This window comes from Oreochromis niloticus, linkage group LG5 (genome assembly GCF_001858045.2).
Source record: "Oreochromis niloticus isolate F11D_XX linkage group LG5, O_niloticus_UMD_NMBU, whole genome shotgun sequence".
In the NCBI taxonomy this organism is placed as follows: domain Eukaryota; kingdom Metazoa; phylum Chordata; class Actinopteri; order Cichliformes; family Cichlidae; genus Oreochromis; species Oreochromis niloticus.
Genome location: NC_031970.2, coordinates 24,913,909 through 24,929,617, shown reverse-complemented (window position 1 = coordinate 24,929,617; position 15,709 = coordinate 24,913,909). Strand labels below are relative to the sequence as shown.

Below are 15,709 nucleotides of genomic sequence, written 5' to 3'. Positions count from 1 at the left end.
GATCTTACCAGAAAACTTTATACATTCACACATTTACTTCAAGGATTTATACACCTCACCTTCAGCTAATTTAGAATCACAAATTAACCTTAAAATCTATGTCTCTGGAGGAATGGAGGAAGCTGGAAGAAGCTGGAAAACCTCAAATAACCCACCTAGGCAAAGGTGAGAACATGCAAACACCACACAGACAAGGAGAACTCTCTTGTTGCAGTCTTTCTACCGGTGTAGAGGAATCCTAGATCTCTGTTCCTCTTGTGTGCCATGTATGTTCACGCTTCTGCTGTTTCACGGTTTTGAATGTCTCCCATGACCGTTCAAGGCACATCTGTGTCTGCAGGAACCTGGACAAATGTGATGGTAACAGATAGTTGTCATGACAGTGCCAAGATCCTCCTTGAACTCTGTTACCACCACTACCTAACTATCCATCTATCCACACAATCAACAGAAGACTGCACCACAAAAGCATTCACAACACATTTTTTTTCTTTAATTTTACACAGAAACATGTGTACAGGAGAAATATCCAGAGCCTTGGGGGAGGGGGTACGGTAACACTGGCTCACCTCAGGATGGCTGCTGGTGAAACTTGAAGGGTCAAGCAGACGACTGCACTTAAATTCACTTAGGAAACAACTGAATGTTTTTAGCATCACATAACATCTCATGCATGACATCAATTTCTGACATAATTATTAGTTTAGTCAACAAACACAGACATACCCATTCTCAGGTGATCCACAGGCACAGAAAATGAGCAGAACTGCTGCTCTGGAAAGTTCAGAATTTGATTCACTTCGTGTGGAAAAAAAAATACAATCAGTTCTTTTAAAAAAAAGAAAAAAAAAGAAAAAATGATTTTAAGTCATTTAAATGCATTTCAATAACTATCAAATTCTGCTAATCATCCAAAAATCAATTACTAGTAACCCCAGCAAGAGATTCACTAAAAGAAAAACTATGGTATATCAGGACTAAACAGTTTAGATACAATGAGAGCAGATCAAAAAGAATTTATCCATTTACTGGCAGTCAGTTTTACGCCATAATAAAGTTAAAAAAATAATAATAAAACAGTTGACATACTTCAGTAATACAGGGAAAAGTTGAAGGTAACAGTGAATCATTTGACGTTATCTGACATATACACAAGTAAAGTGGCACCAGTATCAACAGAAAGCAAACACAGCTGTTTAAGGCTTTGATCACATGACCAGACATGAACACGACTGCAGAGGTTTAGCAACACAAATCTTCCAGGAGTGATTATTAATATTTTTTTTTCTTTACAGCACCGCATCATCACTGAAAACAGACTGACACTGTAGACTCATATTTGCTGCTTTACTGTTACACTACCAGTGGTGATAAGGTCTATATTAAAACAGTTCTAAATAATGAAGAAAAATAAAATAAAACATGTTCACTAAATTAACCCAGGCAGTAAAGTAAAGCCTTCTTAGAGGTAGGAAAATGGTAATGGAGCATTTATTCTTCAATAATCAATCAGCTAAGCGTTCGTGTCCAATGAGGACTGTCTGCAGGAGTGCACTATTTGCCAATAAAAGCACCAGGAAATTCAAATCAATCACGTTACTTTTGATATTTGCAAAACCTGAAGTTGTAATTGGTTCAGTGACATTAAACTAGTGTTGTATGAGGGGATTTTTGCATCAAAAGCAACAAATTTACAGGGTTACAGGAAATGAAAGGCCACATAAGAAATTAGCTGATGCAAAATTGCTCTATACTTCAACCCAGACACCTTACTAGAGCCCAATTTTACACTGATTACATTCCCGCTTGTTGTAACCATGAACTTTTCAAAAAATGCATTTGCATCTCTGATGAACAATGTGAGCACAGCTGCCATTTAATCTGACCGAGGGATGCACTAGGTTGATTAAATTAATTCATAACAAGCATTTGAGAGCTATGACCATCAAAGCATCCAGCGTATAATGAGCCTCATTAGCATTACCCCGCAATTCAGATGTTAATACAGTGTAGAGATATCGGTGACACAGAATCTTCGTAATATAAACAACGACCACGGTGCAATAACACTCGACACAGAGATGCTTCGTATGAGATAACATTTACAATGACCTGTCACCAGCTATGGTCACGAGCTGCTAATAAAACAGTCTAAAAATCCACACTTGTGTCCAGTTAATGACACACAACCATCACCCTTGCATACAGTACACCGAGTATAACCAGCAAAGAGGACCTCTCGTGTGAAATTATCTACAATAAACTGTATATCATCTTTAGACATGACTTATTAAAAATTTCACAATATGTCTCTTGAAAACAAAACTAGAAATCTTTAAATACATTTTATTTTGTTTAATAATATGAGTGATTACTCTTATTTATTCATTCATTAATAAGAGAACTTGATCAAAACACCTGGTCCAACCTGAGCCCGGTCTAAACCACATTGCAAGTGAATGCAGCCAGATCTGATTGCATGAACTCTAATGGGAAAGTTCATTCTGTTTCAAGTCACTTCAAACAGCTCTGAGGTCAGAATGAGAGGAAAACACATAACACAATATTGCAATACCTCCCCACTCCATTCTAGCATTGGCAGGTATTCCGGGCATATTTAATTAGCAGTTTAATTTAAGCAGTGAAGCAAACAAAAAACAATGTTGCAACATAAAGCAACACTACTTGAAAGGATGTGTAACAAAAAAATAAAAAATGATGTTGGATGTGATTAAAAGAACATTTTAGTGTGAATTGGACCTACAGACAGGTTGTGCTGACTGAAAGTTAACTCATCCAACCAATCAAAGAGCTTAAAAAGCTCACAAATGCATAAGGGGGGTCAAATTCAATGACAATTTGATTTCAAGTTGGATTTACCCTAAAGCAGCTGTTTTAGCAGAATGGCAGTTACTAACTTTTAGACATGCCAAACTTCAAAGCATTCTGTTGCCTTTGCCTATCTGCACTATTGCTGGTGCAGATACATGACAGTGTTGTATCTGCAGGTCTCTAGTGTGAAGATAGAAAGAAAGGGGGAAAAAAACTACTTGCTCATTAAAATTAAAAAAAAAAAAAAGTGTAAAAAGCAATTCATACCATGAAGGAGATTTAGTCTCAACTCATTATACATCAGATCATTTTATTTAAATTGTACATGACCAAAGAGATTTTGATTAATGGTAAACACAGGGTGGAATGAACTTATTTTGAAACTATTTTTGATCTATTTTACAAAACAGAAATGAAAATGTTTAAGGGGCCAAATTTGATTAAACACAGAACAGAAAGTTGTTAGTGTTTAGATGGTGATACTGTATTTACAAGGGTTCAAATGTACAACATCAGATTTTCTCCTTCATGCTTTGTTTTTTTAATAAGGAAATTAAACCTGCGATCCAGTACGAACACTGGCTTCTTAACCTTTAAGAGTATTATACTTGGGGAGGTCCAGGCAGTACATTATGGTCTGATTTAGCTCAATTCCCTTTAATAAGAACAATTTACAATAATATACAGGACTGATATTCAGTAAAGTTGTATTTTTATGAATAGTCATCTCATGATGAGCTCAACTCATCCCTGGGCTTCATTCTTTTGCTTCTAGGATAATAAATATATTTTAAATGCATTAACAGGATCAAAGCTAATGGAGCTTTCCCTGAAAGTGCCGGTGAGATGAACAGAGAGAGAGGGGAAAAGGCCAGAGTAGGAAAAAAGGTAAGGAGATGTACGTTTGTGAGGTCACTACCAGTCTGCGTTCTCCCAGGTTTCCTCAGCAGGTTTCGTGGGACTCTTCTTTGTCTTACCATCCGCATTCTCCCAGTTGTTGTCCCAAGCCTCCCAGCTCTCTTCTGTGCTGTGTTTGTTGTTGGACGCTGCTTCAGAGCCCCAATTGTCCCAACTGTCAGAGCTCTTCTTGGCAGAATTATCTGCAATGGTCCAGCTGTCACTGCTCGGAGATTTCTTAGCCTTTAAGGAGCTGTTGCTGCCAAAGGTCTCCCAGAAGTCTCTTGCGATAGGCTGGCTAGAACTACCCTGATATCCCTCAGTGGCATCCATGTTTTGGTAGCTCTCACCAGCAGACCTGAACATAAAGAAATGCTTTTACAGGCCATAGCTTACAGCATTGCATCACAAAGTGCTTAGGATTCTGAATATGAGACGTTTCATTTATTCTGTATTAAGTTTTTTTTATTACCCATCTTCTTGTTTTCCAGAGAACATATTAGTCAGCTTTGACCCAGCTCCCTGAACCTAAGGAAGAGATAAACTATTTATGTAGAACATGTTAAAATACCTTATTTTTCGTTTATTCAAAGGTCAAAGAATAACCTAATAAAAAATAATAAGTCCTAATAAATCCATTATGATAAATCAGTTTTTAACTACACAATCAAACCGACAACAAATTTAGTTTTAGCAATGCAGTAATATTAAAATGACACAAAAACACATTTTCTAACTCTTTTACATCATGTACTCACCACCACAACAAAATGGCAGCAAGAAAAACAAGAAATTAAATGCAATTAGTATAGTTCAAACTTAACGACACTGCAAAACCAGTCTCCTTGGAGGACTAGAGCGAATAGTGTATTGGGGGGCTCTTCTGCAGTTTTGCATACCGTTTGCAGCAGCAGTGTCAGGGCTGCTGCTCCTCACTTGGGAGACTGGTTTTGCATCAGCACAGTGTGGCAGATGTCTGCCATTCCTACCTTGTTTGCCAGCCCAGTGAAGCTGACTGCCATTTCATCTAGCAATTTGCCATCTTTCACCTGGATGAGCCAAATTATTGTTAAAAACTAATCAAAACAACAGTCTAATGAAATACGCAGTGAAGAGCTCATTTTTGATTGTGGAAAATAAAAATACAGTTTTTATTTTTATTTTTTAAACAGCACAGATGATTTAAAAGAAGAGGAAGACGAAGAAAGACCGTAAAGAGTGTTAAAAAAAAAAAAAAGCACAAACTACAGATACATCAAATTAATATTGCCAACACTACATTAAAAGACAAAAGCATTTTGTTTCTGTCAGTCTCTATTAGTCACTGGCCCACTCAAAGAGAATAAATCACTACAAAGCATGGTAAAAAGAGGCATCCTTCTTTTTGTAACAGTTATGTTTGAAAAGTCAATAATTAGCCTGCTGATTCTGGAATTTAATTTTAAAAAAGGGAAAAAAAAAAAATTGTTTTCTTTAAAAAAAAAAAAAAAAAAAAAAAAAAGATGACATCCAGGAGCTGCTCACTTGATAGTTAAATCTGCTAAGCAGAAGCACTGTGTCAAAAACACTTACCATTACTGCAAAAATGGTAACATGTGCTCTAATATTACATGATGTCAAAAGAAAGAGAGAAAAAACAACAACAACAAAGCTCAGACACACCAAATCCCCAAAGATAACGAGCTGTGGCTTTCAAATGAAGAGCTCCAGGATGCATCACTTCTTGTTTACTGTGAGCAGACAGCCGGTGGTTTTGAGATTGCATTTTGACCTGAATGCAACCAAAACCAGCTCAAGCGTAACAGCACTCAGAAAACAAGCCATGAATTTTCAGGAAGCTTATGGTACAAAATAAATAAATAAATAAATAGTCTGTTGCCTACAGAATCTATGCATGCTGCTGTCTGTTTATAGGGAATTCACTGCGGCTGTCACTGATTCAAGAACATAAAAATGCCTCCAGTAAAGCAACATCAAAACCTAGTAGAATAGTCGTGATGTCATTTTTTGCACTGAAAGCTGGAGACTTTGAACTCAGACATGACGTGAACAAAGAGTTTGGCTGTTAAAAATGTTTGTGCTATAGGCTTGATCCAGTGACAGTTCACACTGACTCACACACGTTCCCAAATAAACAGTTCACAGCCGTACGCTTCTGCAAATCCCACAGCTGAGTCACTGACTGAGAGAGAGAGACGAAGCTTTGTGTTTCCCCCCTTCCCCTTTCCATCTTTGAAACTACAGGTTTTGTCGTTTAATGTTAGCTGGCATAAAGCAGATAAGCTGGCACAGGCAGGCAGCGGAGAAAATAGCACATTCACATCTGAAGCTGTTTCTTGTCTAAAAGCACTGCATCCCACCACCAAATCAACAACTTCAAACATCAATGTTACCTTTTCTTGAGTAGGTTTGATAACATTCTCATTTAATGTCTGTCCTAACTCTGTGGCCTAGTTGGAAGTCAGAGAGGAGAGTTCACTTGAATGGAGCAGTTTAACATTCACAGTACTGCAAGACACTGAGCTGCTTGTTCTGCAGTAGCATGCAGCCTGAGCATTCCCATCCACCATGACACTGAACAAGCACTAGAGGGTGTAATGGTTCAAGACACTGGTAGCATGGCACATCTATAACCCCAAATATTAAGATATTTTTGCTTCTTACTCCGCATGTTAAATTCTACAGAACAGCATCAAGGACTCTTCATGTTTTTTCACAGAAACCAATCAGGTGTTTGCATACCATTGTCCCTCTTCAGCGCTGTTAGCAGTAAACACAAACACTGGCATGCATAAAAAGGATAACCCATAATCAGTGGATGTGAGTGAACAGTACTTCTGTTCATTCCTATTCCATTTGTCCTAAAGGTTATCCATATATTCCAAATTCAAATATGAGAAGAGACAAAATGCCTTGTGTTTAACCAAGCAGAAGCACATGGAGACGACAATTCTGACAACATTTTTTGTTAAAGGTTTCTTTAAAAGTGTTAAAAAAAATAACTAAAAAGCAGACAATAATTCTGAAAAAACAAAAAACCAAATGATATAAAAGAAGCACCATGCATCTATAAACTGCTTTACCGGTTCTGGGGGCGCTTTATAGCCCCTTAACTAGATCCACAGAAGGCAAAGAGATAGTAAAGTAGTAACACAGTTATTGCTTGTAGGTTTATATTATTAAAATATTTACAAGCAAATGGCATACACATGCTTATACAGTCAAGAAAGAGGAGACTACTTAATACAGTCTGTAGAAGAGTCAAAAACCTTTATTAACAGGAGAAATAACTGGCTACCCGAGAGTGCGATAGACTTACCTTTAAGGTCGCTTGGTTTGCAAGTTTAGTTGTCTGCATGAGAGGGAAAAAACATAATCACCATTTAAAGTTTTGTTGTTGTTTTTTTAAATACACAAGTTAAATGTCCAACATAAATTCTGTGAAAATAAAACATCTTTGTGTGAATCAGATTTATAGTTTTTCTATTTTCAGTTTTTAATTTTTGTGGTATTAGTGTGCAGAGTGTGTTGGCTTGTTTTGGTTTAGTTTTTGAAATGTTTTGTTAATTGGAAAAATGTTCATTTTTACTCTCGCTAAATTATTATCCTATGGGCTGTATTTGTCAGGGCCAGATTTAAGATGTTCAGAAAAGAGGCCTGTACTGCGAAGCAGGTTTTTGTCTTATCCAGGCAAGTTCAGGGTTAACCCTGGGGAAGGGGTTCACTTCTTTCTAGGGTACATCACCATAGTAACTTAGGCTGCAGACCTAACCTGCCTCAGAGCAGGTTATGTTTCAGATTAGAGGTCAACAGGTATGAAATCCTACTGGCCAATCACTTCTCCAGGAAATAGCATCACTAATCCTGGCAGATCCTTTGGACTTCAATGGGCAGACAGTAGGAGGCTCTAAAGTTATAGTTTTTTCTTTTTTTTTTGGTTCGTTTATTTGTTTGTTTTTCTCTGACAGTTACACATGGGTTTACACAGCTGAAAATGATTAAAACTAAAACTGTCACATGCACATTTAACCATTAATTTAATAGAATAATCTATCAGATTACAATGAGCAGTGTCTTAATGATAAAGTTGTGATACTGATAAGTGTGTTAACTTCTTAGACAGTCAGCATTGTTGATGGCTTTCCTTCAATGCCTTCAAATAGTTTAACCTTCACAGTAATTTTTTTCAGTCTAACCGATCAAAACATTTAAACAAATACACTTTCACACAGTGCTTGTCCTCTTACTTTCACTCAAACCACTGCTTTTTCTGCAAGAGCTGTGTTAATTTCTGCCTCTTCGTGTTTTTCCAGAATTATAGTTTGTCATCCAGCCATGTGTGACCACTTAGCCTGATTGCTGATGTCAGGCTAAGACAATCCAGGGTAGAGCCCAGCTATTACAATACAAACACCTCACTTAAAATAGTGTAGACATCTTGCTCTCAATAAGCTTATGCAAAAACGCCTGGTTTTGTTGATTTTGATATCACATCGAGAAAAACAAAATGAATACATTTCCTATTCATTTTATTTTTAAATTGAATGAGTTAACCTTTGTTTGAAGTCACTTACATTATCTTTGGCAATAGAGGCAAACTTGCTAGCTCCAACAGTAAAACTGCTCCAACCCTGGCAAAAAAAAAAAAAAATGTAAAAAGTTAAGTTATAGATATATATTTAAAAAAAATAAAAAAAAAATAAAAAAAATACAGTTCAGCCCCCCCCCCCCCCCAAAAAAAGTGTGCGTCTTGACTTACTGAATAAATAGAAGACATGGCATTGTTCAGGAAGTCATCTTCTTTCTTCTCTGGGGTCACTGTGTTGCCAAATCCAACATACCGATTCTCTTGATTCCCACTGTAACCACCTCCACTGAAAAAGCAGGAAAGATTTTTTTTTCTTTTAAATGCGCAAATGAAGTTACACCAATAATTACAGGAATGACACTTCATTCTCTGCCAAAGATGTCATTGATATACACTATGTATCTCTGCATAGCAAACAGTCATTTGCTGCCATATTAATGTTTAAAATCTAGTATAGAAAACTTTAAAAACCTACCTCTGATAAGAGTTAACATCATCACTCAGCCAGTCTTCAAAAGCTTTATCGCTGGATTTCGCCGAGTTCTGTCCAGATCCTCCAGAACTAAATTTTAAATTACAGAAATATCAGTTTGCTGTTTTGATGCCTGCTGTTCTGTATCCAGTATTAGACCCAACATTAGTAAGTTTAAAATCTCCTTCATTCATACCGATGAGAGGATGAAAGAGTGCTCTTGGGTTGAGGGGACGTCCAATTTCTTGCAGTCGAGGTCTCAATGGACCACTCCTTTCCCTCCGCTAACGTTGCGACCTGTCAATGCAGTGATGAACAAGGGTGAAGATGTTAGCGCAAACTGGAAAGCATTATATCTAAAGATATCAAGCTAAATATACCTCATTACTGAGGATATACATTTAGAATTTAAACCACAATTTTGTTGTAGAGGTACAATGACAATAAAGGGTTATTCTATTCTATTCTGTTCTATCCTGTCCTCTGTGAGTGGGTTAATGGAAGAAAAAACGGAATAATTAAGAACTAATGTGTGCAGCTTACCTTGTCCCTGAAGAGTGCAGCAGCTCTGCTGTTGTATTTCTCCTGCAAAGTCCAGTTGGGATCATAATCATCTTGCAATTCAAGAAACAAGCGGAATTTTCCATTTCCACCTGCTTTCATTTTCTCCAGTTCAATATCTTTCCACTTGTCCATAGTGACCGAGCGCACAAAACTGAGGATGGGGAAGAAAAGATAAAACTGCATATTGTCAGGCTGTAACAATTTCTTTGTGATCATTTGAAGGAATACACAGACTACTCTGGACTGTTGCTTGTAAACAAAGTTCTTCCAATAATGTAACATATTCACAAAACTAATCCATATATAACCTAGACCAGGGGTCGGCAACCCGCGGCTCTTTAGTCCTTAAAGTGCGGCTCCGCGTGGTTTGGGAAAATAAATTAGAAGTATTTAGCTGAAGTGCATTTTATTTGTGTTTAGTTCTTTTTAAAAAAAAACCTTATATTTCTATATTGGAAGATTGTCGTGATTTTGAAATATAAAAATAAAATAATATTTTATTATTTTTTTCATCGCTCAAAATAAGCGTTACACTCGGGGAAGCCGGTGTACCCGCCGAAACGCCGTGCATTTATCGAGACTGTCAACCCCAGATAGGCCAATTATGGATCTTCGGATCCACATTATGTCGGCAGCTGTTCTCAACCGTGAACTATGTTAAAAACAAACACCGCTCCCGCCTCACAGATGACAGCTTACAGTCCTGCATAAAGATGAAAGCCCCGATTTGCAGACGCTGTGCGCCGAGGTTCGGGACCAGAAGTCTCATTGTAAACATATCACGGCAGACCCGACGATGTTTGCATGAACACGCTTTTCAGCATCTCTTTATTGACCACTTTTCACACACGGTTGCTGTACGCATACAGCCGGCTGTAGCTTTTCAGCTCACAGCCCGACAACACAACAGCAGAGAGAGAACAGGCTTTAAGGCGGCGAGGCGCGATTGCGGGTGCTGCTAAGGTGCGTCCGACTCCCCTGCAGCGGCACTGCAGACCACGCCCCGCCACACACATTAACAAGGTAAAATAGATATTTAGGCAGAATTTTGCAAATATCTATATTTTTTTTTTTTTAGCGGCATAGTGCTTTTTTTCCAATTACTTTTTAAAAGGGAGGCGGCTCACAACAGTTTTTGATTGCTACATGGATCATTTTAGTTCAGCTGGGTGTCTTTCCTTTTGTTATATTTCTTTAAGAGTTCAAAATGTGTTAATTACATAAATAAAATGTAATTTTCTCTGTAGCACTTCATGGATTTTATAAGCAACACACCTTAGTTGCTCTGTGGATTCTTTTAAAAAGCAGTGAAAAACTTTTCTGTTCAAACAAGCCTATTGTTGATCTACGTATTTTATATTCTTTACATTGTTTACATTTGATCTTTTACATTGTGTATAATGTCTATTGATTGTATTGTTTATTTTAATATTTGTGTACAGCGCTTTGTGACTGCCTGTCTGTGAAAAGCGCTTAATAAATAAACTTTACTTACTGACTTTAGTTGTTCACACAAAGCACAAAGGTAAAAAAAACAAACAAAAAAAAAACAAACAATATATACAGTGTTATCTTCATTTTAGATTTCAAAAAGTATTTGCGGCTCCCAGTGTTTTCTTTTGCGTGGAAACCGGGTCCAAGTGGCTCTTTGGGTGTTAAAGGTTGCAGACCCCTGACCTAGACCATTTGATTAAAATGTATTTTTTTAACTTGTTATTTTACTATAGTAAACTTATCTCAAAGTTTAGCATGTCTTTGTAGTTTGCCAAATATCACATGAATGTGACTAAAGTTAAGAGACACCATGACTCATCACATTATTACCTGAGATGTACTCCCAGGCCCCTGTGCTTGCCAGAGCACTCGAGACAAATCCAGATGCCATATGTCACACTAACCCACTGAGGGTTAAAAGCTCCGCACTCAAAACACAGCTGAAAAACAAACAAACAAACAAACAAACAAATATAAACAGGTAAAAAAAACAACAACACACTTCATATTCAATGATATACCCTGGAGTTCTTCATTCGACTTTCTCCAGCAAAAAGCCGACTAATGTTCTTACAAACAGACTCTGTGATACAGTTTTTCCTAATGTGTGATCTGAATATTAGAAATAACCTTCTTTAATTAAACTAGAATGTGTGCCCTCTTGTGATTCATTTATTTGGGGCCATTTAGAGGACGATAGTGCGAAAGTGCAACCTCCCAAGGAGCTGCTATCTTCTCTGTAAATTAGAATAAAAACGTTCCGGTGGGCTGAGATTATTTTGGTTAAGAACTGAAGTTAAGCCACATGGATCAGAAGCTTTAAGGACTTACATTATTCTCATCCTGAGTTCTCACTTCCTTCAGAACTCTTCTGGTCCTTGGACTCGCCATGATGACTCACACTGAAACAAAATTGCAGAGGATCATCTTAAGCACAACTATTGGAGCAAAAACACTAATACAAACCCCTGAGAATTAATATTCAACCCAACTTCATGTTGCTAAGCAACTAATTAAAAGCCACCAATACCTGACTTCTGTTTCCCACACTGAAATCACACAGTCTCACTGGAGTATCACTTTATTTTTGTATTCTATTATAGAGGGCAGGTTTAATTTGTGAAAATGAACCAATATATCTAAAGGCTGGACGGCAATCAGAGGAAATGTTTAGATGATGAACTTTAAAAGACCTGAACCTGCTCCACAGGCTGCAGCCATGAAACACACACAGAAAAGCTGAAGTAAAAGGTCAAAATTCAACCAAATATTCATCAAACCACGAGTTACTGCTGACAAACGCTTAAAAAGTTTATATGTAAAAATGTTATAAATGTAACTTTTTAAATGCTTTTTGTTCACAGGAAGAATGAATCTAACATTTTATTGTGAATTCAAATTAAAGCATTAATGAATTATCAAATATTCACCTGATTTTCTGCTGCATCTGGCAGTAAGTGTGCGAAATGTGGAAGGCTACTGCAGGTAATTTACCCACACCATTTTAATATCATGAAACCCCTACAGCTTCTTTGTTTTCTTGTTTTTATCATTGACTATGGCACAGAGACAGCATCGAACTAGACCTCTGCCCAACGTGCAACGAGCAGCGATTACAATGATTCTTAAAGCTTCTCTCCACAACCTCAAACAAACTTAATAGATTTATGTAGTAATTACCATCAGTGAACACAAAATGTATTGTTTAAACTGCAGTGCTCAGCCATATCAGGTCATCATTTAACCATTTATAATGACATTCATTGCACTTTGGGTACCTATTTTTAAAGATTAACACTTTCATAAATATTAATGGAATTAGGACAAAGTAAGTGGAAAATTGTTTTTCCAACTGGTTAGTCGACTAATAAAAGTAAAGTATCAGTATTATGACATTTGAGAAGCTGAAACCAGTGGATGTATGCCATTTAGGGTATTCACTGATCCGCCCTCCCGAGATGCTTTAGCCAGAACCAACGGAAATTCCCAACCACTGAGTAAACCACTTCAAAACAAGCATATCATCTGTTTTCTTTATCACAAAAATGCATCAATTTCTGTCAGATACAGTAACAAACAAACACCAAATGCCTTTACTGTATGCAGACTAGATATGCCTATGTATTTAATCACACCTTCCCCCAGAGGCCTACTCTGAGAAAGCAGAAAAAAATACAACCCTGCCTTTGTTACTTTGTTACACATTAATAAAGGTCATGAAGATTAATGAGTTGTAAAAATAAAAAAATGCTGACAATTAATCTGCTTGACTGGCTAATCCATTGCCTATCTAATCTGTTCAATAATAAAAGATGCTGATATTACATAACAGGGTAAACCAGACATCTGAGTTTTACCTGAAGCAACATCTACCAAGTCTGCACATGTTTAGCAAAAAAAAGATATCCTACAAAGTCTGATTATTTTCAAATAACAACTGGCAATGCTTTTGGCTATTCACTGGCTGGCAGACGGCTTGCAAATATCATCTCGTTTCATTAAACAGGATTACTCTGACAACTCATCACATACACTTTGTTCCCATGCTCACTCACTCTATGTAACCCTCCCACCACTTGATTGCCTTATCAGTATGTGTTATCCCCCACTTTGCTGGAATTAAACTCCAAAGTTCTCCTTATTTTTCCCCCAAACATACACAATGTTAACTGAGATATTCTCATACTCGAGTACTCCTCAAAATTATTATATTCTCTCATAACAAAATACTGTCATACCCAAGTCTTCTGAAAATCCTAAGTCCTTTTAAAAACTGAAATCAGTGTAACATTTTATTTTTAAACATTTCCCTTCATTATAACTATTTTTTCCCCTTTAACTTTCACCCCTTACTTTAGTGCAGGAAGGTCAAACTTATTTTACACCGTGGGCTGCACACAGCCCACTTCCATCAGTGAAACTTTTCTTTTTGTCATTGTAAAGAATTTTAACTACACATTTAGTCTCTGAGATATGTTAATACATAAAAAAAGAAGTACAAATTCAACAGCATGCCTAAACCTTTCTGCGAGATAAGGAAATGCTGCTGTAGTAAATGAAAATCTGTCAGCAGGACTTTTTGGGCTTAAACTGTGAGAAATAAATTTGGATAATTACAGAAAAAAATTGGTAGCTCCTGCAATTATAGACGTTTCATCAATTGATAGAAAACATGTTACTGATTTCTACTGTAGTCCCATTGTAAGAAGGAAAAACAAAACAAAACACTGAAACATCTATAGAAGACAGTAATAAAATTTTAAAAAAAACAAACAAAAAAAACCAGTCACATTTCTGTCACTTAATAGCTTAGGTACACAATGAATAACCATATGGGAGGGCCTTATCAGGAAGAAAAGCTATAAAACTTGGTTCAAGATTTACGCCCTCCTTCACTTGTTCAAATGGTCCAGTGATCCAAATTGGGAGTCTCTGCTGGGTCACTTCTGGCCTCCCAGACCTTATGTTTGCCACCAATGCACTTATTTTACCATGGCCTTTACCAAGTCTGAAGTTTGGTTCTTGTGGTGATTTCTGCCACATCTCTAGATTCCAATTTCCTCGTCTTCAGCCCTGGTTAGCTGTGCTTTGTGGGCAGATTGTGGGGCAGTGGTCTCAGTGTAAATAAATGTAGTGTTCCTCGACTGTGTAGCTCCACTCGATGACTTTAATGCCACATTGTTACCGTGCTTGCTTACTGAAAATGGTGGTCTACCCTCTCCTACTTCAGCAGGACCCGATCTTCCACCGTCACTCCAGAACATTTTGCCCTTTCTTTTTCTTTCAGCATTAGTCTCTTTCTGTCAGCATTATGTCTGTGACATTAACATATTCCCCCTCACGCTTGTTTACCTCATCAATATGTGACTTAATTATAAACCATAAACATATGTCATTATACGCTGTTACACCGCTCTCCCTGTAAGGCCTAAAAGCAAACAGCAGTCTAGTTAATAGTCTAATTACGAGTGACATGACAATTAAGTTTTAGCTGAGGTGCAGACGTGTCAAAGCTCTGGGAGACACAAAAACTACCGCCCCCATGCAGCGGCTTTATGTGTGTGTTTCACAGCACAGGTATAAAAGTATACTGATGTGTTTTCCACGTCTTCCTTTGACTAATGATTCACAGCCCGTCTCCAAAAGGAGATGACAGCGATGATAACATTTAAATGAACTGACGTGATTAGCAGCACTGGTAGCGTTAGCTTCACCGGGAGCTAGCGTCTGCTAACTGACCAGTTACCTGTCTGTGACCGACGAAGAAGCGAGGAGCTGTTTCCAGAGTCCACTGATAAACTCCGACCTTTCTCCTGTCGCGGAGGATCAGCAAAAGCTGGTGTATCAGACTATGTCGGTCAGGGACAAGAGAATTTTTCAAGAGTGCTGATGTTAAACACCGGTAGCCATGTTCCTGTTTGCATACGTTGGCAATGCAATGCATTATGGGAGCGATTCTTCTTCTTCTTTTGCATTTTAATACCGGCTTTAACCTGCTCATTGCTGCTGATTACTGGACTGGAGTCTATGGGGGTTTGAGGTTTTTTTCTTTTTTAGTCACAATCCTCAACCACGACGACGACGATACAGTTTGTAAATAAATAAATAAGGTCACATTTCAGCACTCTGCTATCATAGTCTGATTTATCAAGCAGCAAACTTAGAAACTCATATTTAAAAAACACTTAAAAACTGCACATCAAATTCTTGAAATCCATCCCAAAATTCAATGTGAGTCTTTCTGATTAATTGAACTTCAGTTTCAGTGATAAATGTGAGTTTGTGTTCCACATAGAATAATAATATAATAACAAAATATGCGAATGGCTTCTTTCTCATTGCTTTCTACTGAATCCACAATA

At 37.4% G+C, this 15,709-nt stretch overlaps 1 protein-coding gene across 6 annotated transcripts; it reads right to left on the bottom strand.

Moving 5' to 3' along the window:
- Positions 1-471: 471 nt before the first annotated feature.
- On the bottom strand, positions 472-15,304 carry arfgap1 (ADP-ribosylation factor GTPase activating protein 1). 6 transcript variants are annotated; one of them, XM_025907357.1, is made up of 14 exons: positions 15,094-15,304; positions 11,679-11,749; positions 11,178-11,287; positions 9,333-9,504; positions 8,986-9,086; positions 8,793-8,879; positions 8,489-8,603; positions 8,304-8,360; positions 7,049-7,081; positions 6,813-6,842; positions 6,123-6,179; positions 4,719-4,778; positions 4,202-4,257; positions 472-4,087 (listed from the first exon to the last, which is right to left on the bottom strand). In XM_025907357.1, exons 2-14 carry the CDS (start codon positions 11,736-11,738, stop codon positions 3,748-3,750), a joined length of 1,278 nt encoding a protein of 425 aa, XP_025763142.1. In that variant the 5' UTR covers positions 11,739-11,749; positions 15,094-15,304; the 3' UTR covers positions 472-3,747. The 6 variants fall into 6 exon arrangements, with proteins under 6 accessions (XP_025763142.1, XP_025763143.1, XP_005469445.1 ...); XM_025907358.1 differs by lacking the exon at positions 4,719-4,778 and having other exon boundaries at positions 4,202-4,251; XM_005469388.3 differs by lacking the exon at positions 6,813-6,842.
- Between the last annotated feature and the right edge of the window lie 405 nt (positions 15,305-15,709).

Coding starts and splice junctions, on each gene's coding strand:
- arfgap1 (XM_025907357.1), bottom strand. CDS start 11,738: ATGGCGAGTCCAAGGACCAGAAGAGTTCTGAAGGAAGTGAGAACTCAG. Junction 8,880..8,985: donor ACTCTTTCATCCTCTCATCG/GTATGAATGAAG, acceptor TTTAAAATTTAG/TTCTGGAGGATCTGGACAGA. Junction 8,604..8,792: donor GATGTTAACTCTTATCAGAG/GTAGGTTTTTAA, acceptor CTGCTTTTTCAG/TGGAGGTGGTTACAGTGGGA.